Genomic DNA, 19,879 nt, shown 5'->3' on the forward strand with positions numbered 1-19,879 from the left:
AATAAACAAATCCCAAATTAAACAACGTAATTTGAATTTCTCTCTCGGAGAAAAAGTGACTATATAATTGTCGTTTCCAGTCACATTTGGCAGTTGCAATTGCTGCTTCAGCTCGGCGTACAGAAATTTGGTCAATTAAAGAGAAGCAAGGTCTTCTCATATTTTTATAGATAAACATTTGTTGCCTAATATTTTTTTGCTTATTAGGATAGCAAAGAACACCAGTACGTGTAGAGTTAAAAACGACGTGTGCCACTTGTAACACTGCCGATATGTAAGCAACATTACACCAGACGACAATATCATTGACTTACCGAGGATCCTGTATATGCTAATATTTATCAGATTCGTGTAAACACACCTTTAAAGTTATCGAATATCATTGATGCCAACATACAGTTGTTTACTGTTGCAACCGCGCAGATCAAAAGTAACTAAATTACACTTAAAATTTCGAGCACGAGCATGGCCTCGATTTTAAGATCCTCAAAGTTTGTAAGATATTTAGCGGGATTCGCTCGTCACGTTGTCATAAACGGACCACGAGAATTCGACCCGAATTTAGTGAACACCACACAATGTTTCTGCAGTATTTTACCGCGGTACGTTTTTACATCATCCTTTTACATAACCCTCTTCAATCACCGGTTTGTTTATGTGTTACGCAATAACAAAGTTAACAATTTGCAGAAGTCTTACGAGCCAAGTAACAGCGCAACATGACCAAAATTTAGATCGAAGTTTAAAGCGGCTCGACCAGGATGTGCGACGGGTCGGTCGAATATCGCGACAGGACATTGAGGACGTCCTGGAAGAAATTCGTAGCTCGCGTACTGCGACAAGCTCACAATCGTTACTCGTCATTCGATGTTGCGGCAATCTGGTTCCGGAAGAAATGCCGGAGGTCAGAACCAAATTGGTGCAGGAGATCTGGAATACGTTGCTTAAGCTCAACGTACCAATGGACATCTCCCATTATAATGCGCTGTTAAGGGTCTACCTGGAGAACAGGCACGAATTTTCACCTGCCGAGTTTCTAAGCGAGTTGGAAGCAAATAAAATCGAACCAAACCGAGTTACATATCAACGTCTGATATCTCGATATTGCCAACTTGGAGACATCGAGGGCGCCACACGAATTTTGGAGTACATGCGCGAGAAACAGTTGCCTGTCAACGAGCATGTGTTTAATGCGTTAATTATGGGTCACTCGCAAGTTGGGTAAGATATATTTTCTTTCTATTCTATGCTTTGTTGTATTGCGAGGATTTTGGTGCCTATTTTCAACTGTGCTGATATTGGGTCACCTTTAAATTGTTTATAATTGGTATCTTATTTAGACAACTGAATGAAAATGGAACCCAGCCTAAAGACCGAGCTAAAGTCCCTATAGGACAAATATGGCCCAAATGTAATCTTAACATCTTGCATCTTCTTTATTATAATTTCATTACTTACTTTAACCAAACTTCTTGAACAGCTCTGATAAAGAAGGTAAATAATGCAGTGGGCATTGGAAAAATAATGAAAAATTAAGAAAACCGATACCTACTTGTCCATTTCTGGTGCACTCTCTAAATATATGTAATAAACAAGTTGTAAATCAGCATATGCATGATTAAAGCGCATTTTTGGTAATGCAGGTCGGTATTTTATTAGCGAAGTTTAAAATTATCGATCTCACGAGTAATTTTGACTGCGTTAAATAATTAATTTTATTTAATTTCAATTGACGGTACGTCTTCATTTTGTAAAACAAATCACAAAGTAAATAATAAGTTTTTATACTAGTAGCGCTATCTAACGGTAAAATTATAGCACCTCCGAAACCCATATCGAAATTATTTTCTTCAATTATCGATCTCACAAGTAATCTAACTCAAAATAGACTAGTGCCTGCACATCTACACTATAGCGGAAAGCTTTTAGTGAAAATTTGAAGTCTCTAGCTATTGTAGTTGTGGAGATCTAACGCGGACAGCCGGCCTGCCAGCAATAACGAATATAATAGCGTATTTTTTTCAAAAATGCGCTAAAAATAGTGGTTGCTATTTAACAAAATATATGCCCCCCTTGACCATGCAGAAGTACGCCACTGATCACAAATTTAAAGTACAGGGTGTCTCATTTTCGGCACTTTTCTAGGGTATCTCTATAATTGTTAGTGCTATGAAAACAGTAATATGGGCGTCATGTCTTCTTTTTGGATCAAACTTAAAATGTTAAAAACCAAATTTGAACATATTAGCTCGCTTAAAAGATACTGGGCAATTGAAAAATACAGCCAATTCCAGAAAGACCCTTTAGTTAAAAGGGATACATTACAATAGTTTCTTTATAATGATTTTTTTAATGGAACTTTCTATATATTTTAACCTAAATTCTCGTTTCAAAAATATAGCGCACCAGTGATATTCGAAAAGGCTTATAGTGATTCAAATTCAAATAAGATTCAAAAAGATTTGAAAAAATAAAAAAAAGGTTCAAATGACTCAAATGAAATGCACAAAAATTTCAAAAAGATTGTTGAACATTTCTAAAATCTTTTTTTATTCTTTTTGAATCAATATTGAATTTTTTTAAATTTTTTAGTGTCAGATATTTTAATGCTTATGCTATTTTTTAGATTAAAATATACGGGGTGTTAACATAATTACATTAAAAAAAAGTGTTTAGGCTTGATACTTTTTTACCTGACCTGTATAGGTGCATAACAATCATTGTAAAGAAACTTTTGTAATAAACAAGACAAGACTACCAAGAATTTAAAATGTGTCCTGTATGACTATGCAACGAATGATAAATCGAATTAATAAAACACATTCATTTACATACAAGATCACCAAATATTTAAAGTGTGCCCAGTATGCTTTCGTCACCAAATATAAATCCTGTCTTAAAGCACATCTAACATTTGTCAAGACATGGATCCTGTCAGAATTTAAAATGTGACCGGTGTGATTTTATCACCAAGCCCAAATCCAATTTTAAAACACATTTGTTAATACACAAGACCTGTCAGAATTTCAAATGCCCGTAGCAACACTGTAAACGCCTTTATTTTCTAAGATTCTAAAGAAATAACACGCTGCACGCCAGAGAAATGCTGGGAATGTCAACTGAAAAAACCGCACATCGTATTTACGCGCATCTCATCCTCTTTTAGTCTTGGAACGATCTCTACCCCTATTTAATTGTATCCCCACTACAAGTTCTCACATTGGCATTAGGCGAGGCATATTTATTTTTCAGAAACAAGCAGGATTTCTTCTAATTACATGTCTCCATGTAAATTGAAACCATAATTGTTTAACTACTTCTGTCTTAAAGTATATCAGCTGGGTGCTAAATACCATCGGCGAAATTTTTAGCTTCCTAGCTTGAGGAGCTAGGTGCTTATTTCGATCATCGTTAAAATTTAATCAAATGTTGAAGATTATTCAACTTTTAAAGAATAAAAACCCTGTATGTATCCATATGTATACAGGGTGTTACATGACCGCATGTAAAAACAAATTGGGTAATAGAGGGGATCAAGGCAAGCACTTTTTCCAAATAAACCGAGGGTCCAACGTGTTTAGTTTGGGAGCCACTCCCAAAGAAGTGGTGAAATTTGGATTTGTTCTTTAATTTTTTTTCTCAGCAACCATAAGAGTTACAAAGATGGGTGGCACGTCTTTGAATAGGTTTTCGGGTATGCCCTATCCGATTTTGAAATTTTTTTTTCAAAATTCCTATTATGAAAGGGCGCACTCTTACTTGAGGGTGTGAAAAAAATTCTGATTTCGACGAAATTTGGTATCTGGGGGTTTTTGAAGATGAACATGACAAATCTGCAATTATAAAGTTATACTCATTTGAAGATTGGGCCTTCAGGTTACAAAGTGTCCCCCGCCTACTAGTGAGTGATCTAATTTCGCATGTAGTTAATTTGAAATGTCGCAAATAACATAGAAATAACGATTTAAGTCGAATTGAACACCCTGTAAACCCGTAAATTTTGTTGCATTAATTTTTCCTGGTTACATTGATGTATCACATCCTATATTTTTTTTCAATTTTAGCCATGAACCTAAAATAAAAACTTTATTTTTACGGTTTTTAAATAGTAGGCCATGGATTTATGGAGATTATGTTTTGTTTATTGTATCCATGGCAGCCGTTACCACTCAATAAAAATGGCTGACGGTAGAAACATACCTTTCAAAATTTTGAAAAATTTGATTTAATATACAGTGCTATTCATTTAGAAGTAGACATGGGGATTTCTTATGTTGGCAGCTTTATTAAAATTTGACATATTTGACCGCCCTTCCCAACTTTATGCCACCGGATCTCGCTGGCAGACATGACTTTTTCTACTTCACTATGTATAAGGATACTTTACACAAAAAAACACTTTTTTTCGTAGCCAGCTCTTAGACTATTAGGAGAAGGCTATAGTTGTATGGGGTGTCCCAATTAAATTTAACTTTTACATGGGCAGAAAGTCTCTTTTATATTTTTGCAATTGCCTGGCTCGATCTAATAACTAAACACAGCAATTTACAGAGACATGGAGTCTGCCGAGAGTATTGTATCGGTAATGATGAAAGCTGGCCTGGAGGCAACCGCCGATACGTATACCACGTTAGCTTGCGGCTACGCGAAAAAAGGGGACATTGACACCATTAATAAGTTGTTGGAGAAATGCGAACAAAGCGAGATCTATTTGGTGGACAAAGATTATTTAGATATAGTCGAGGCGTTGGCGACCAACGGCCATCTTAAACACATTCCTGTGATATTAGGTAGAGTTAGGAAAGCGTTCGGTTATAATCAGGACGCGATCAATATGATCTATCGCTTGATAAATAACGGACTTGAAGAGGCGGCGCTGATGGTTTTAGAAACGTTGCCAAGAATCACCAAGCCCGACGGTGGCTTACATAATAGCGGGTCATTTTTTATCAAGCAGCTGGTTAAGGCAAAAAGGCCGTTGGAGACAATTTTAGAGTACTGCAAAATTTTCGAGGAGAGGAAGCTGCACGATCGCCCCTTATTGTTGGCAACGGAAGTAAGTATACAACAAGGCGACGAAATTGAGGCGTATGCGCTGATGAAGCAGTTACAAAACAGCGGGTACGAGATTCGTCAACACTTCTTTTGGCCGTTAATTCTAGCCAAAGCGAATAGCGATCCCACCGGCAATAGCATAATCGACGTTCTTCTTAGCATGGGAAATTTTAATATGACTCCCAGTTCTGAGACAATTAGAGAGTATGTCATTCCGAACATTAAGGGAAGAAGTAGCGAGGTGTTGGCGAAGTTACGTCAGGCGAATATTTCCGTAGGATCCTCCGCCTGTAACTTGGTATACTCGCTGCTTCAAAAAGGTGAGATTGAGGAAGCGTCGATTATCATCAGTCGGGTACCGGCTTACTACCATCCGGAAATGATCAAGAGGCATTTGACTAACGCATTTTATAAAAGTGCGAATCTCAACGCGTATGTGACGATTTTGCAGCATATTCGCGAAAATCTTGATCGTCGAGAAATATTCGTGGATCACGAAGATAAGGCGATGGACGATAACGAACTCATTGGACAGTTTGTGTGGGACCTGACGAGTAATTGGCGGAGTTTTTTGGATGCGGGAGAGTCCGTGTTGAGCGCCCTCGCGGCGCAAGGGTTAAGTATTGACAGCGCCACGGCGGAAAAAATTCAAAATAAGTTAGGCGAGAAGTTGACGCCCGAAATTTCGAGTCTTTTGGATAAGATGACTTCGGGAGAATTGACCCCGGTGCCCGTCGTAAAGAAACCTCCCGTGTACACGCCTTCCGATAAAATGAATATTCCCCAGTTGGAGAGATTGGTTCAGAATTTGCAGGCGAAAGGTCAAGATACTATGGGACTAAGTAGGCAGCTTCTTACCTTATACTGTCGAGCCAAAGAGTTGGAGAAGGCTGAAGCGCTGTTGCCAGAGCTTGATAAGAAAGGGTTCGAGTACACGGCGGGCGCGTACGCGCAACTAATAGAATTGTACTCGTATCACGAGAATCTCGATAAAAGTTTGGAGTACTACAACAAATTGAGGGAGATGGATACGAACCTTGCTTTAGATGATCTTAAAGTAATACGAGTGGTCGCTCTACTCATCAAAAACAACCGTTTCAATGAAGCGATCGATTTAATTAACGAACAAACCCGAGATCGCAAATTAGAAGAGCAACCGTTCCAATACACCACGCACTGTTGGCGAACTCTGAATATGTTGGCCGAACAAGGCAAACCAGAAGAGCTGGAGACATTATTTAACATACTAGTCAAGAAGGAGTTCATCGAAGTCAACAATGTCATGCTGGGACCATTGGTAAAAGTACACCTGGTCCGAAACGATTTGGAAAAAGCTCTCGAGAAGTTCGAATGGTGCTGCAATCAATTCCGAGCGACTCCTTGGAAAAACGAACTTGCCTGTAAATTAATTCAAATGGAAGACGCGGACAAGTTGCAGAAACTTACCGATTTAAGCACGTCAGTTCATGGTGAAATAAACAGTTTGTATGATCTTGTTTTCACGTTCGTAGAATGTGGGCGTATCCGCCAGGCGCGAAAAATTCTGGAGACTCCGGGTCTACAAACAAGACCGCAACGTATCAATAGCGCCTGCCAACGTTTCCAACAGGAAGACATGGTAAAACCTTTGGAAGGTTTAAAGGACGCCACTAAGGATTTGAACCACATTGACCGATCTGACATTTACTACCAACTGCTCTTGAGCTACATCAAGCACGAAGATACCGACAAGGCTTTAGGCCTCTGGACGCAAATGCAAGAGGAGGACATGGCGCCTAATGACACATTTTTAATTACCCTCGGCAACTTTTTAATCAAGCACAATATTAGTGTACCGTTCGCGATGCCCGAACCTCAACCGGTGCGACCGAGGCAAATTCAAGTCCTGCAGAGACCCAAGGAGGAAAGACCCACCAACGCACAACTATTCCGCCAAACTCTGAAGGAGGGAAATCTAGAGTCCGCGCTCGCGATGTTGCGCAATTTACGCGATCCGCTCTCAGTAACAGACTCGTCGAACCTAATCGAACAGCTCATTCTTAAGGACCGCCTCCGAGAAGCCACGGAAATGACGCTCGAAGTCCTGGATAGATCTCTAACTTTAATCCCGCGCGTTTTTCGCTTTTTACTCAACAACCTGGCGCACAAGGGGGACGTCAACAACTTAGCACTGATTGGTAACAAAATTAATCACGAAACTAAAAAATTATTATCGTTCGACAACCGAATGTGTCACGCCAATCTCATGGCGGGAAAGGCGGAGGAATACCTTAATAAACTCGATCGCGAAATCACCAACGTGAAGGAGGGCGAAATCGTGATCTTGGCGGAGAAGTTTCCCAGAGGCGGCGTGCTTGGCATTATGGAGAAACATCCGGAGCTCATCGACAAATGTAATTAATCGCTTATTTTGGGCGATGCAATGTCACTCTATCGCGTTTTCGTTAGTAAACGTTTTCTTACGAAAATCACTGCCGCGCGCATTTATTACTGAGCTGCTGAAGAAATGCGCGCGACTTGACAACACTGTCTTACATTGCATCAACCATGAAACTGGATTTATATTGTGCATAAAAATACCCTGTACTCTAAACTGGTTTCGCTTTGTTTTCAGATGAGGCTATAGCACTTAAGTACGCCCAGCGCGGAATCGTAGCTCCCCTAAACGTTCTGTGGTCGTACTACTTCGTCGAGGGTCACTCCGAGAAAGCGAAGACCATCTGGGACACGTATTTGCACAACACGCCTCGGTTAATGTTTCAAAGAGTCATTCAGAAGGCGCGCGAAAGGTCAGACGAGAACATTGTTAGAACTCTAATTGACCAATTGAAGGGTAGCGTAGTGACGCCGGGCGCTCTCGGGAATGCGTACAGTTGCTTATTGGATATTCTAGTATTAAAAAATAAAAATGAGGAAGTAGTCGAGACGTTTGACAGAATCGCGAACGAAGTTCAATTAGAGTATATTAATCGTACCGCTTTAAATAGAGTTAAGAACGTATATTTACAAATGAATAAACCCTTCAATTACGAAATTCCAGTAAGGAATAGTCAGACGAATGCAACGTCGCATAGTTCCGATGATGATGTAGCGTCACCAAAGTAGTGTAATTTAAACTAAGTGTATTTGTTTGTTTTTTTCTTATAAAATTATCTTTATCTGTCTATTTGTGTATTCCATGCTACCTTTAGTGATTTTTAGATTTTGCACCTACCAACTTTTCTTCTGATTTTGCAACAAGCCATTGAATGGAAAGTGTATTATCTTTTTCAACCAAAGTTATTTTATTTAGAAAGTGGGTGATTTTTATAAGCAAACCTCAAGTGACATTTCCATGAATTCCTGAATCCCGCCGTAATGAAAAAGTCCAATTCCGACTTCAAATTCCAAATTTTATGGTAAATAACTCACGATCAAATTCCAAAAAGCAAATTTTGAGAACACCTGAAACAAACTTTGGGTACAGGTCAACAAAATTAATCATAATTAAGCATGTCATATTTATCTGGATCGTTAAAGGGTTCGAATAAACATACGGTTTACATAAATTCACACAAACTAAATTTATTTTAAAAACAAATCAAATTAATGATAAAATTCTATCAATAAAAAATGGACTACAACAAGTAGGTCCGTTTACACACCACGCATAAGCATTCGATGAACAATTAAACAAAATAATGAACTTAAACTTTTTCTGAGAAATTATCTGGAAACGGTAGACAACTTCAATCAAACACTGCTACACCCAAACTTTTACGTACGTCTTATTAAAACTTTCACTGGAGCTCAGCTGACTGATTATTAACGAGCTCCTAGCGAGTTTATAATTTTGCGGTGTCTGTCCGTCCGTCCGTTAGCACAATAACTTATAAACGAATGGACAGATTACAATGAAATTTTTCAGGTGGATTCTTTATCAAATTTGTAGATCGGAGTTCGTGAGTTGGCAATGTAGACCAAAAAAGAAAGTAGGCCCTCTTGACATCTCCGTTAGTTATGAACCGAATTGCATAAAATTCAATATGCGCATAGCTTTAGCCATATAAAACGCAATTCAATGTTCCTATAGCTATCTTTAACATTTTCTGATTTATTCCCATTTCATTAAATTGATGCCATTTTTTTCGCATTTTCATTTTAGTAGTTGGCCATGATTTTATAACAATCGAATTTTAAACAAATCAAGGAAAGGATTCTTTAATATCATTGATTCTAGTCTAAATAATTTATTAATAAATAAGTCATTTATTAAGGATATAGGACGGAAAATTTTTGAGAAATGTAGACAGAGTCGTTCAACTGAATTTCTTAAAAACAACGTATAAGTCTGAAAATTCAGAGAGGTAATGCGATATCTGTTCTAGCAACAATTCCATACAAAAAATGTTTCAACGAAGTTTTTTATATTTTACATTGAATTTATTTTGTTAATCTTGCATTTGCAATTCAATTCATTTTCTTAAATATTCTCTTGTAGAGCTTTGTATCACTTGTGCTCCAACGGATTGTAGTGCATATGGGGGGGACAACATTTCCAAAATTCATACAATTTCATTCCGGTGTTCGAATGAATGTACGGCAAACATGTGCCGCGATTCTGTCCATTTCACCATAATAAATTCCAAAATGGGTGAAACCACTGCGAGTCATTTTTCGATTTTTGAAAAACTTATGTTAACCTATAACAGTAGGTGATGGATTAGTGTCACTAGAATTGTTTAAAATTCAATTGTTATAAAATCATGGCCGACTACTAAAAAGAAAATCCGAAAAAAATAGTGTCAATTCAATAAAATGGGAATAAGTCAGAAACTGTTAAAGATAGCTATAGGAACATGTATTGTCAAAATATGCCCATTTCTCATGCAATATTAAGAAAATGGTAATTCCATTTAAAAAACTGAGTTTTTAGTCTTGAAGTTTCATAAATTTGGATCTCCATAGGAGCGGTTTTACGCAACTTGACTATTTTTTAAGTACACTAAAAGAAAGCTGTATTCATTCTATCGGGCGATCAAAAATGAGTGACTTTCGAGTCGCCTTTGGAAGTTCGAGTTAAGTACGATTTCCCATGTAAACAAAAATTCCAAAGGTGACTCGACGGTCACTCATTTTTTATCGCTATGTATATGCACTGATAAAAATAGGTTGCCATGACTACAACCGTTTTCAAGTAATCAATTATCAAGGTACCATCTGCATCTGCCATTTTTTTTCTTAAAGTCAAAATAACTTAAAATCCATAAATGGCAGATATCGACATATGGGTATCAAAAGAACTGAAATTTCACGTAGAATCCAAAAACCCAATAAAAAATTGGGGTTGCTATTTAAAATAATGAAACCGGAAGTGCGACCATTTTGAAAATATTTTACATCGATTCGGCCTTCACAGTAACTCCTAAGTACAAATTTTCAAAAACCTACCTATTTTACTTTCTCAGAAACGTTTAACTAAAGCTCCCAAAAAACACCCTGTATTAAGTAGCAAGGGCTTTTCTTAAGGGAACAAAAACTAGTTTAATCCAGTGCTGCTTATACTATTTTTTCCAATACCGACCGATTTAAATCCATTTTTCCATGAATTGTTTACAAGAAAACAAAAATGAGGGGATTTTTAATACCTAGGGATTAAAATTACCTGTTAATGCACAAAAATTAGGGATTAAATTCAATAAAACAATGTAGGTATTGGAAAAATTAGATTTGATACGTAGCCACTTGGAATAAAACCAAATTTAAATTTGTTACATAACCATATGGGTATGTCACCACAGCACTTATCAAAAACGTACACGTTATCGTCAGACATACTTTTGTTCACGTTCGCTATGAAGTGGTGCATGTGTAAATTTCTCCATGTTGATAAAAATCAAAATACAAATTTGAAAACGTAGTTTTTTAATTCTAAAGTGGCCACCCTTTTCACGTGCGGGGGCCGGTCGAGCGATTCTTTTCGTTTTCCCATATTTTTGTATGCAAATTAAAACAAAATTCAGGTTCCGGAATATTCTTTATTTAATATTGAAAAATGTTAATATCTAGCAATATTTCTGCATCTCGTAGACGTTTTTGTCAAAGCAGAGCAATGTGTTTCTGAGCTCCACTTGTTCCGACTTATGAAATTTGAACCCTTGTTCTTCTTTTAAATCAGAAAATCAGATGTCATCATTTTAATCCATACTTTGTCTATTTTAATGCTACACGTTGGGAGTGAGCATTTTAGCAGAAAAAAACCAGCCTTAATTTAAACAGCAACAGAAATGTTGTTAGTTTCCCAGAGACCTTTCACCAGAGTATCATATGACTGATAGTGATAGAAAAATGTTTACTCTGAGCACAAGCGATGTCGGAGGGTGGAAGGGAACTCCCCGAAGTCTTTCATATGAAGGAAAGAATTTTGAATTCCCACACCCCATTCGTAGTAGGGATCTGTTACAAAGAATTTCTTCAATGAAAATATAAGTGTTTATTGTACATAGCCTACATTAAATCTAATAAATACAGAGTTGTTCAAAATTTGCAATAGTAGATATAATATAAAATTGAAGTATATATACAAATATACAGTTTGTATTAAGCTAAGAAAACAACGAAGAATATAAAGAAGAAAATTAAAACTCCGAATACTTTGATCATCAACCACCGATTGGAAGAAACTGACTGAAAATATTTTAAAATCTGCGTGTGTGCACCCTCTATGTTCATTTCCGCGTCTTGTATATTCGTGTCGATACGCTCGACCATTTCCTCCTGTTCTTTGACCATATGGGCCAACTGCTGAAAAATTCCACCCAATTCTACGATCGTGGACTCGATGTTCTGCATCGTTTCAGCACGGTTGCGTAGATAATTGTCTGTCTCATCGTACATCAGCATGACCTGCGATTGACTGTGTTGGGCGATTAGTGGGGCGTTTTCCAAGTTGATACTGACTTCGTCCTGTTCGTGTAATAATACGCTACCTTTAAATCGAAAATTAGAATTTGAGTTGCAACATATGGGAGCATACCTTGGTGATGGCCGGCAACTGCTGATGGTGGTAGACTGGTATTGACTACAGCATTTGAAAATTGGTCCCGCCTATTTTTCTGCTGCTTCAAGTTCTCTGTGCGCACCTCGAGGATCTGTTTGAAGTCCGTTGACATCGTGGCCAATTTCGATTGCAACGCAAGCACGATGTTGCCAGAATGCGACTGTAAGTGCTTCCCATTGTGTCTTTGTTTTCGAGAGACGTCCTGTAGTTGAGCGATTTGTTGGTTCAAACTATTAAGGTCCCCTTTTATTATGTAAGTTAACTCTTGAATTTCGGCAGACCGGTCGTCAAATAACGACTTCCTTTTGGCCACTAAAAAAAATTACAAAGGTAAAGGTGACGATACAATCTTGGATAGTTACATAGTGTCAATTTTTCTAATTTTGCAAAAGTACTCGCAATATTTTTCCCCACATTCCTCGCAATAAACATAAACTCGGAATGGCTCTGTATCACTTTAGCTTTACGGGTGTCACCGGCAGCAATCGCGCGGCTGATATTTCTCCCTTGTAGCGATTGGATCGTGTTCGCAAATTCGGTGGTTCTGTCTCTCGCAGTCATGGTAGGTTCGGGCTCGATAAAGTTATCCACAAAATCGTCTTCGTCGTCTAAGTAGTAACTCTCAGGCACATTGTTAGGAAAGTTGTTGTTGTTGTTTCCCTGATAAGGCCTATTATTACTTTCTACAACAATAAAGGGCTCTGTCTCTGAGCCAGTACGGCGCCTTCGGGCAGGCATTGCATTCTTAAAAAGTGTAAGTTAAACAAATTATTTATCACACATCGTACGCAAATCAATCAGTCTCTTATAAAATATTGTTTATAAAATGTCTGGAACACGTAATACTTCAAAGGACTTTCATTAAATTTGGTTACGTTACAAAAGAAAAGGTTAAGTCCTTCCAATGTCGCCAACATGAATTGACACTGACAGAATTTCTAGGGTAGGAGGGACTTCGAAATATGTCAACACTGCATTGGTATGAATGGGTTTATATACAGTGCATTTCAGTTAAAACGAGGCAATCAGTTTTCTGGGGGGCACATTTCTACGTCAATATCAGCCACTCCCCACCCACAGCAACCCTCATGTCAAAAATTTCAAATGGAAATAATCGTCTTCGATTCGGATTTATTTCCACCAGCACTCGTGCTTTTTGTGAAAATATTACTTAGCAACTTTTTTTTCGGAAAAATTAGATGCCGTTATGACATTGCGTGTCAATACATTTGTTTATCTGTAAGTGGTTTGTTTTGTGATTAATCGAGCTCAAATTATGAACCCAGATGATTTAAACCTCCAAAAAAGGACTGTAAGCGACCATGTTATTGGTGGAAAACTGAGCTAAAATTTGCTTCACTATATGACCATCTTTTATCCTTTCTCTATCTTTCTTTCTCTTAAGGGTAAACTTGCCCCTACGGTCAATCAACACACATTTACATTTGAAACAGTACGATACCCTCTGTATACATCAAACGTGCTACTTTTTCGATTTCAACCGTTCTGCGCAGATGCCGCACACCGGCGAGCGAAGTGGGGTGGGAGAAAGGTAGCGTCAGTTAACGCCTTAACGGTATTCGGCGGGAGCGTAATGACGGGGTTACCGTTTATTTTGTTTGTTGTGTTTTAAAAGTGTATTTACAGGTAGTAATCATTTTATACTTTCTTGTACTAATTATTAACCATTGAACTGCATGCCACAATTTGTTATTATTTACATTTTGCGTAAAATAACGATTCGCGTACTTCCAGCTTCTGTTTATGTACCGTTATCTGAATCATGCTTGTTTGTTATACCTACTGTACCGGTGGTTATGTCATTGTTTTTATTTATTAAGTATTTATTTATGTATTCATGCGGAAGTTTATTATCGGTGTGCATGATTCGATTTAGCTATTCCGTGAGGGAAGTACCTACAGATTCTTCGCTGTATCTGTTTCCTGCTCGTCTCGTGCGGATCGCAGTCCTTGGTATCTTAGCAATACGAGAATTAAAGGGTCCTCTAATTAACAATTTCCTCTATTTAAAATACAGTTTGCTAATTTGCCTGGGCGCTAATGAACTTTACCATGAAAACTTACTATTGGCATTCTCTCATGTACTTTTCGTGTTCAATTAATTGATGGTGACCCTGGAGTAGAGCTACGCCATTTTGATGTTTTCACATACATGCAATTTATTATTTATCGTTTTACGAAGTGTATTATCTCATTTAATCGATCATGCATTTTAATGTGTTTTTGTACTAAAATTGTTTTATCATGTTTTCCACTTGCATTTATGACTCCTTGCGTGTTTTGTTTGTTGTTCCTTGTTGGATGCGTAATACATTTATCTGTTTTTGTCTATTCTTATGCACCAAAGTCTGCATTTTATTTAATTCTCCTGGCGATTATATCTCACGCCCTAACACGTAAAAGAACCTATTATTATACAACGTAGGGGTTAATCCGGATTTTAAAATTGTCGCGAAACGTCTGTCGTTTCAATTTTAAAGTTAGGTGACTCTGCTCGTAGTTTTTCTCCAGAGTTTCCAACTGTAAGTATAGGGTATTTCAACCTCGGTGTCTGCTGAGGAACCCCTTAAGAACATTACAGCATGAAAAAATTGGTCGGCCTCACTGTTCCTCTTTATAAATCAGGCTATGAATTAATATAATTTTTAATTTCTAATGGAAATAGTAAACTATTATAGGTCAAATTGTATAACATCTTTGTGTTTAATCAATTACTTTATTAAACTGCATAAGCGGTTTCCCTACGAAAGAACTTATGGTTCGGAGAGACGCACTTTACCCAAAAATGTTGAATTAGGTGCTTATTTGGCCACGAGTCAATTCAAATCTGTTCTTAAGTTGAAATGTTTTTTACATCGACGGTACATAGTTCCAGTATCAGGGCGGAGCTTAAATTGCGACGCTGCTAAATCGCTGCAAACCTGTTGTTTTTCGTCCCCATAATTTTACGGTTGGTTAACCTGACGAAAACTTCACAAACGTCAAATTTGTCATCACAACATGAACCACGTAGGCTGCACAACAAACAAATTTATTATTAGTTAATTGTAAAAACAGTGTGTAAATTGTAGTTTAATTAAAATTCAACATGTCCAGCATAAGACAGAAGCAAATTAGTAAGTAATCAAGGAGCCAGCCTTTCAATCTCACTCGATTACTTCCTTTTCAGTTGCCTTAAAGCAAATGTTAAATCTAAACCAAACCACGACGAAATCCTCGCTGGCCGAACCCGTCTGGAAAGTCTTAATCTACGATAGAGCGGGACAAGACATTATTTCCCCTCTGATATCCGTCAAAGAGCTACGAGAGTTGGGTATTACGCTTCACGTGTACGTATTCTCTTGTCACGCACTAGTTTTTCTGCAAGTACATTTTTAGACAGTTGCACAGCGATCGCGATCCCATTCCGGAAGTGCCCGCCATATACTTTTGCGCCCCTACGGAAGAGAACCTAGGCAGGATCACGCAAGACTTTCAACGAGCCGTTTATGACATTTATCATCTTAACTTCATTTGTCCGATTTCTAGGCAAAAATTGGAATATCTGGCGGCGGCTGCTATTCAGTCAAATTGTGTTGCGAGCATACACAAGGTAATAAGTGCGCAATTAATTTACTAGCTAGATCGTTATTATAAATGGTGCTTTCATGACTGCTTTAATTGAACATCCTTGATTAATTACTTTAGAAATTCAAATTCCATGATTGGGGTTCATATTGAATTGTTCTAGGCAAAAACAAAAACGATTTGAGTTCTTTCATTTGAGGAAGAATTTGTGAGTAAAAAAAAATTAAAATATAGCAAACCCTTGAAACCTCCATATTAATTTGGAAACACCCTGTACTATTGAGGAAGGAAGTCCTTTGTTTCTCAATTTTGCGATTGTCTGGTGCTTTTGAAATTGTTACTGAGTGTACTGTATGTTGTTCCAGGTTTACGACCAGCACATTAATTTTATTTCCTTAGAAGATGATATGTTCATCCTCAAACATCAAAATAGTGATTCCTTATCATATTATGGTAACTGTTCAACACCCTCTTTAAAAACCACTGACATTACGCATTTGTAGCAATCAATAAGGCAGATTTGAAAGACTCAGAAATTGACGAGGTCATGGATGCGATCGTCGATAGTTTATTTTCCGTTTTTGTAACTGCAGGTACTTAGAACTTTCACATGATCCGCCAGGTATTAGTTACGTTTTCTAGGGACCGTGCCAATAATTAGAAGTCCGAAAGGAAATGCGGCCGAAATGGTCGCCAAAAAGCTCGACAAGAAGCTTAGGGAGAACTTATTCGACGCCAGGAATAATTTATTTCACACCGACACGCATACTGGAAGTTTTAACTTTCAAAGACCCTTGCTGATAATTTTAGACCGAAATGTTGACATGGCGACACCTTTACATCATACCTGGACCTATCAAGCTCTCACCCACGATTTACTTAATCTCACCCTAAACAGGGTAATCGTCGAGGAAAATTCTTCTAGCGGAGGTTCGCAGTTTGTTTTTGTCGGAATATTAAAATATTCTAATCTCTTTAGGTGCCAAGACCAAAAGTCGACCGTGTGAGTTGAACTCGAACGACAAATTTTGGGTGACCCACAAAGGCTCACCTTTTCCAATGGTCGCCGAGGCTATCCAGGAGGAGTTGGAAGAGTACAAATCATCTGAGGACGAGGTGAAGAGGTTAAAAAGCTCTATGGGTATTGATAATGAAAACGACGCCGCTCTGTCGATGGTATCCGATAATACTGCACGTCTAACGTCGGCTGTAAATTCATTGCCACAACTGATAGAAAAAAAACGACTTATAGACATGCATACCACGATAGCTACTGGTAAGTTCTACGAGGGCTGATGGATAAAAATAGCAGACACGTAATAAATCTACAGGCTACTTAAATATACAGTATGTACCATGTGTCCTATTTTGGTTGAGACTGCAGAGTATCTTTAGGGTGAAAACGAAAAGTTTTACTTTTTGGGAAGTTATCGTATTTTTTTAACCATCTAAGATACAAAAGAATGCCTAACTTTTTCTGAGATTTGACCCAATGTTGGTATTTTTTAAATACAACACCCTGTATATCTTAACGTCAATTTTTTTGCATTATTTTTTCTGATTACACTGCTGTCTCACAATTATTTTAAATTTTATCCATAAACCTAAAATCTAACTTAATTTTTATGGTTTTTAAATAGTAGACCATGGATTCGTGGTTATTTTGTTTGGTTTATTTTATCCATGGTAACTAAGGTATGGTGGTGATTTCGGAAACGATAGATAGAAGATACGCTTTAGAGAAAAGTAACACAATTAAAGGGTTACTATCATCCTGTAAAGAACACAGGAAAATTCCGATTAAGTAGTTCTGAAGATATGCAGGACAAACTGCAATTTACTAATTTCCTGGAAAATGGAAAATTTGTCATTTTGAAACTGACAGGTTCCAACTTTTGTTTTTTTTGTGTGCTCAACATCGTTGTATTAGTAATTAGTACTCAATACAGCTTTTTGTGGGCCCTATTTATTTATTTGTTTATTATCCCTTTCTTGCACCCGAACATCTTGCACACCAATAGAAAAATCTGACATGAAAAAAATATCCAAGTCGCACAATGGATTCGAATATACACAATTGATTGATAATGAAAAAAATTTATTCTGAAACGCAATGAAACAAAATTAAGAACGAAATGCTTACAAAGCTTGTTTGGTCATATTACTCCGCACGCAAGTTGTGAACAAATAAAATAAACTTCACCAATATGTACGAGTGACAAGGTCACTTCTGGTGAAACGTGAAAAGTTACGAAAAGATGAAGAGAGAGGGAAAATACAGAAAGGTACATTTGGTGACCTCTAGCGGAAGAATAAGAAAAACTAAGAAGTGAAACTTTACCAACAAAACTAAGTACAACGAACTCGAACGAGAAATATACAGGGACATACATGGACATGGATAGTAAATGGAATATAAATTTAAAACTGAAAAAACGTTACAAATACTGTGCTTGAGGGAAAATACACTTTTTATGAACCTATAGAAATCGATGGATGTCGCCCATTTCAAATTTCTAGGAGAAACTAATAATAAAATAATACCTAAAAGTGTTAATAGACCAGCAATAAAAGTAAACAATCAGTGGTATTAACAACTTTATTTATTGCTCTTTTCATTACTTTTGCATATTCATAGTTACTAATTTGTCATTTCTCTTTCAGGAATCTTAAATTTTATAAAACAGCGAAAATTCGATACATTTTTTGAACTGGAAGAAAAAATTATGAGCAAAGCAAATGTAGAAAAGAATCTAGCGGATATTTTGACAGATCCCGAAATAGGTACCCCCGAAGACAAAATGAGGTTATTTATTATCTATTACATTTGCACACCTAGCATTTCTGATAGTGAGTGTACGAAATACGAAAACATCCTTCAAGCGGCAGGATGCGACCTTTTGCCATTAGTGTACATCAAAAGGTGGAAGTAAGTACCCTTAAACGAATCGATACTCTTGTCTAACCTGATCGTTCAGGAGCTATACGAAAATGATGGGCGGTACAAATCAATACGAGGGCGCCGGAACAAAAACTGTGAATATGTTTTCCAAATTAGTCACTCAGGGTTCATCGTTTGTCATGGAAGGTGTTAAGAATTTAGTTGTAAAAAGACATGTAAGATCCGTCCAAATTACGACACATTCTCACTTTTTACTTACAGAATCTGCCCGTTACTCGAATTGTAGATCATTTAATCGATTTTAAAAATAGCCCGGAATTGGAAGAATACCATTACTTAGACCCCAAACAGTTGAAATTAACCGAAGTTCCACGAAATAGGGCACCATTCCAAGATGCATTTGTTTTCATTGTCGGCGGAGGCAGTTACACGGAATATCAAAACTTGGTGGATTACGCAAAAGTAAGTTCCAGCGCGCCAAACTGTCTCAATTGAAGAGCTGTTTTTAGCAAAAGAATGCATCAGGCAGTACCAAACGGATAGTATACGGAGCAACTACACTAAATACACCTAAGCAATTTTTAAAACAGTTACTGTTGCTTGGCCAGGAAGCATAGACCAGTTTTTAAGAGGCTTTAATTGTATTTTGCATTCAATGGCATTTACTAATAAAAAAAAAACAATTTAAAAGCCCCAAAGGGTTTTTACCTATTACTTGTAGGGAATATAATCAGAGTATAGTTGGGGTAAGTATGTTACTTCTTTTCCACGCCTCAAGTGCCTAAGTTGTTATGATTTTGTATTAATTTATTAAAATAAAGATTTTAAATGGAAAATGTACATGTCATGTCATTCCAATAACAATTTAGTTTCAGTTTAACAATTAGGATGGTGTTGCGAGTCACTAACTCGGGGGAGTGAGTATAAACTTTTAAAGGGGTATAAATGGTACTTTGATTTTTAACTCGTTAACGGGGTATCCTTGCATTGTAGAAATGTACTCACTACTAGCTTGTTTGTGTGCTAACAAGGGGTGGATGTGAAGAAACGGATTTTTGGTATTGAGCAGCGAGTATAATTAAGGATTGACATTTAAATGAGTCACAGAAACCCGTCCGATTGAGCTGTGCCTTACTCAAAAGAAGCACGCAAAAAAACCTGATGTTTGACATCGGTCCCATATTTTCCCTATGTCGGGGAAAGGAGTAATTAATTAAAAACAGTTTAATTTTGTTCTTTTCATCTTTATTTCACAACTCACGTACACCTGTTTTTTCCGCACGTCCGTTTCCTTT

At 37.3% G+C, this 19,879-nt stretch overlaps 3 protein-coding genes across 3 annotated transcripts; 2 read left to right on the forward strand and 1 right to left on the reverse strand.

Annotated features, from left to right (window-relative positions):
• The first annotated feature begins 185 nt into the window (after positions 1–185).
• LOC116168384 (leucine-rich PPR motif-containing protein, mitochondrial) lies at positions 186–8,219 on the forward strand. The gene is made up of 4 exons (XM_031484185.1): positions 186–602; positions 691–1,221; positions 4,552–7,448; positions 7,670–8,219. Exons 1-4 carry the CDS (start codon positions 466–468, stop codon positions 8,158–8,160), a joined length of 4,056 nt encoding a protein of 1,351 aa, XP_031340045.1. The 5' UTR covers positions 186–465; the 3' UTR covers positions 8,161–8,219.
• A 3,293-nt stretch (positions 8,220–11,512) lies between these two features.
• Positions 11,513–13,004, reverse strand: LOC116169329 (syntaxin-5). The gene is made up of 3 exons (XM_031485401.1): positions 12,457–13,004; positions 12,071–12,406; positions 11,513–12,023 (listed from the first exon to the last, which is right to left on the reverse strand). The coding sequence occupies exons 1-3, from the start codon at positions 12,830–12,832 to the stop codon at positions 11,635–11,637; spliced, it is 1,101 nt and encodes a 366-aa protein (XP_031341261.1). The 5' UTR covers positions 12,833–13,004; the 3' UTR covers positions 11,513–11,634.
• Positions 13,005–15,071: 2,067 nt separating this feature from the next.
• On the forward strand, positions 15,072–19,277 carry LOC116168595 (protein sly1 homolog). The gene is made up of 11 exons (XM_031484517.1): positions 15,072–15,231; positions 15,285–15,444; positions 15,494–15,707; positions 16,048–16,135; positions 16,186–16,275; positions 16,325–16,612; positions 16,662–16,958; positions 18,347–18,611; positions 18,661–18,799; positions 18,846–19,046; positions 19,094–19,277. Exons 1-11 carry the CDS (start codon positions 15,204–15,206, stop codon positions 19,199–19,201), a joined length of 1,878 nt encoding a protein of 625 aa, XP_031340377.1. The 5' UTR covers positions 15,072–15,203; the 3' UTR covers positions 19,202–19,277.
• Positions 19,278–19,879: the final 602 nt, after the last annotated feature.

This window comes from Photinus pyralis, unplaced genomic scaffold, assembly GCF_008802855.1.
Source record: "Photinus pyralis isolate 1611_PpyrPB1 unplaced genomic scaffold, Ppyr1.3 Ppyr1.4_LG4, whole genome shotgun sequence".
NCBI classification, from domain to species: domain Eukaryota; kingdom Metazoa; phylum Arthropoda; class Insecta; order Coleoptera; family Lampyridae; genus Photinus; species Photinus pyralis.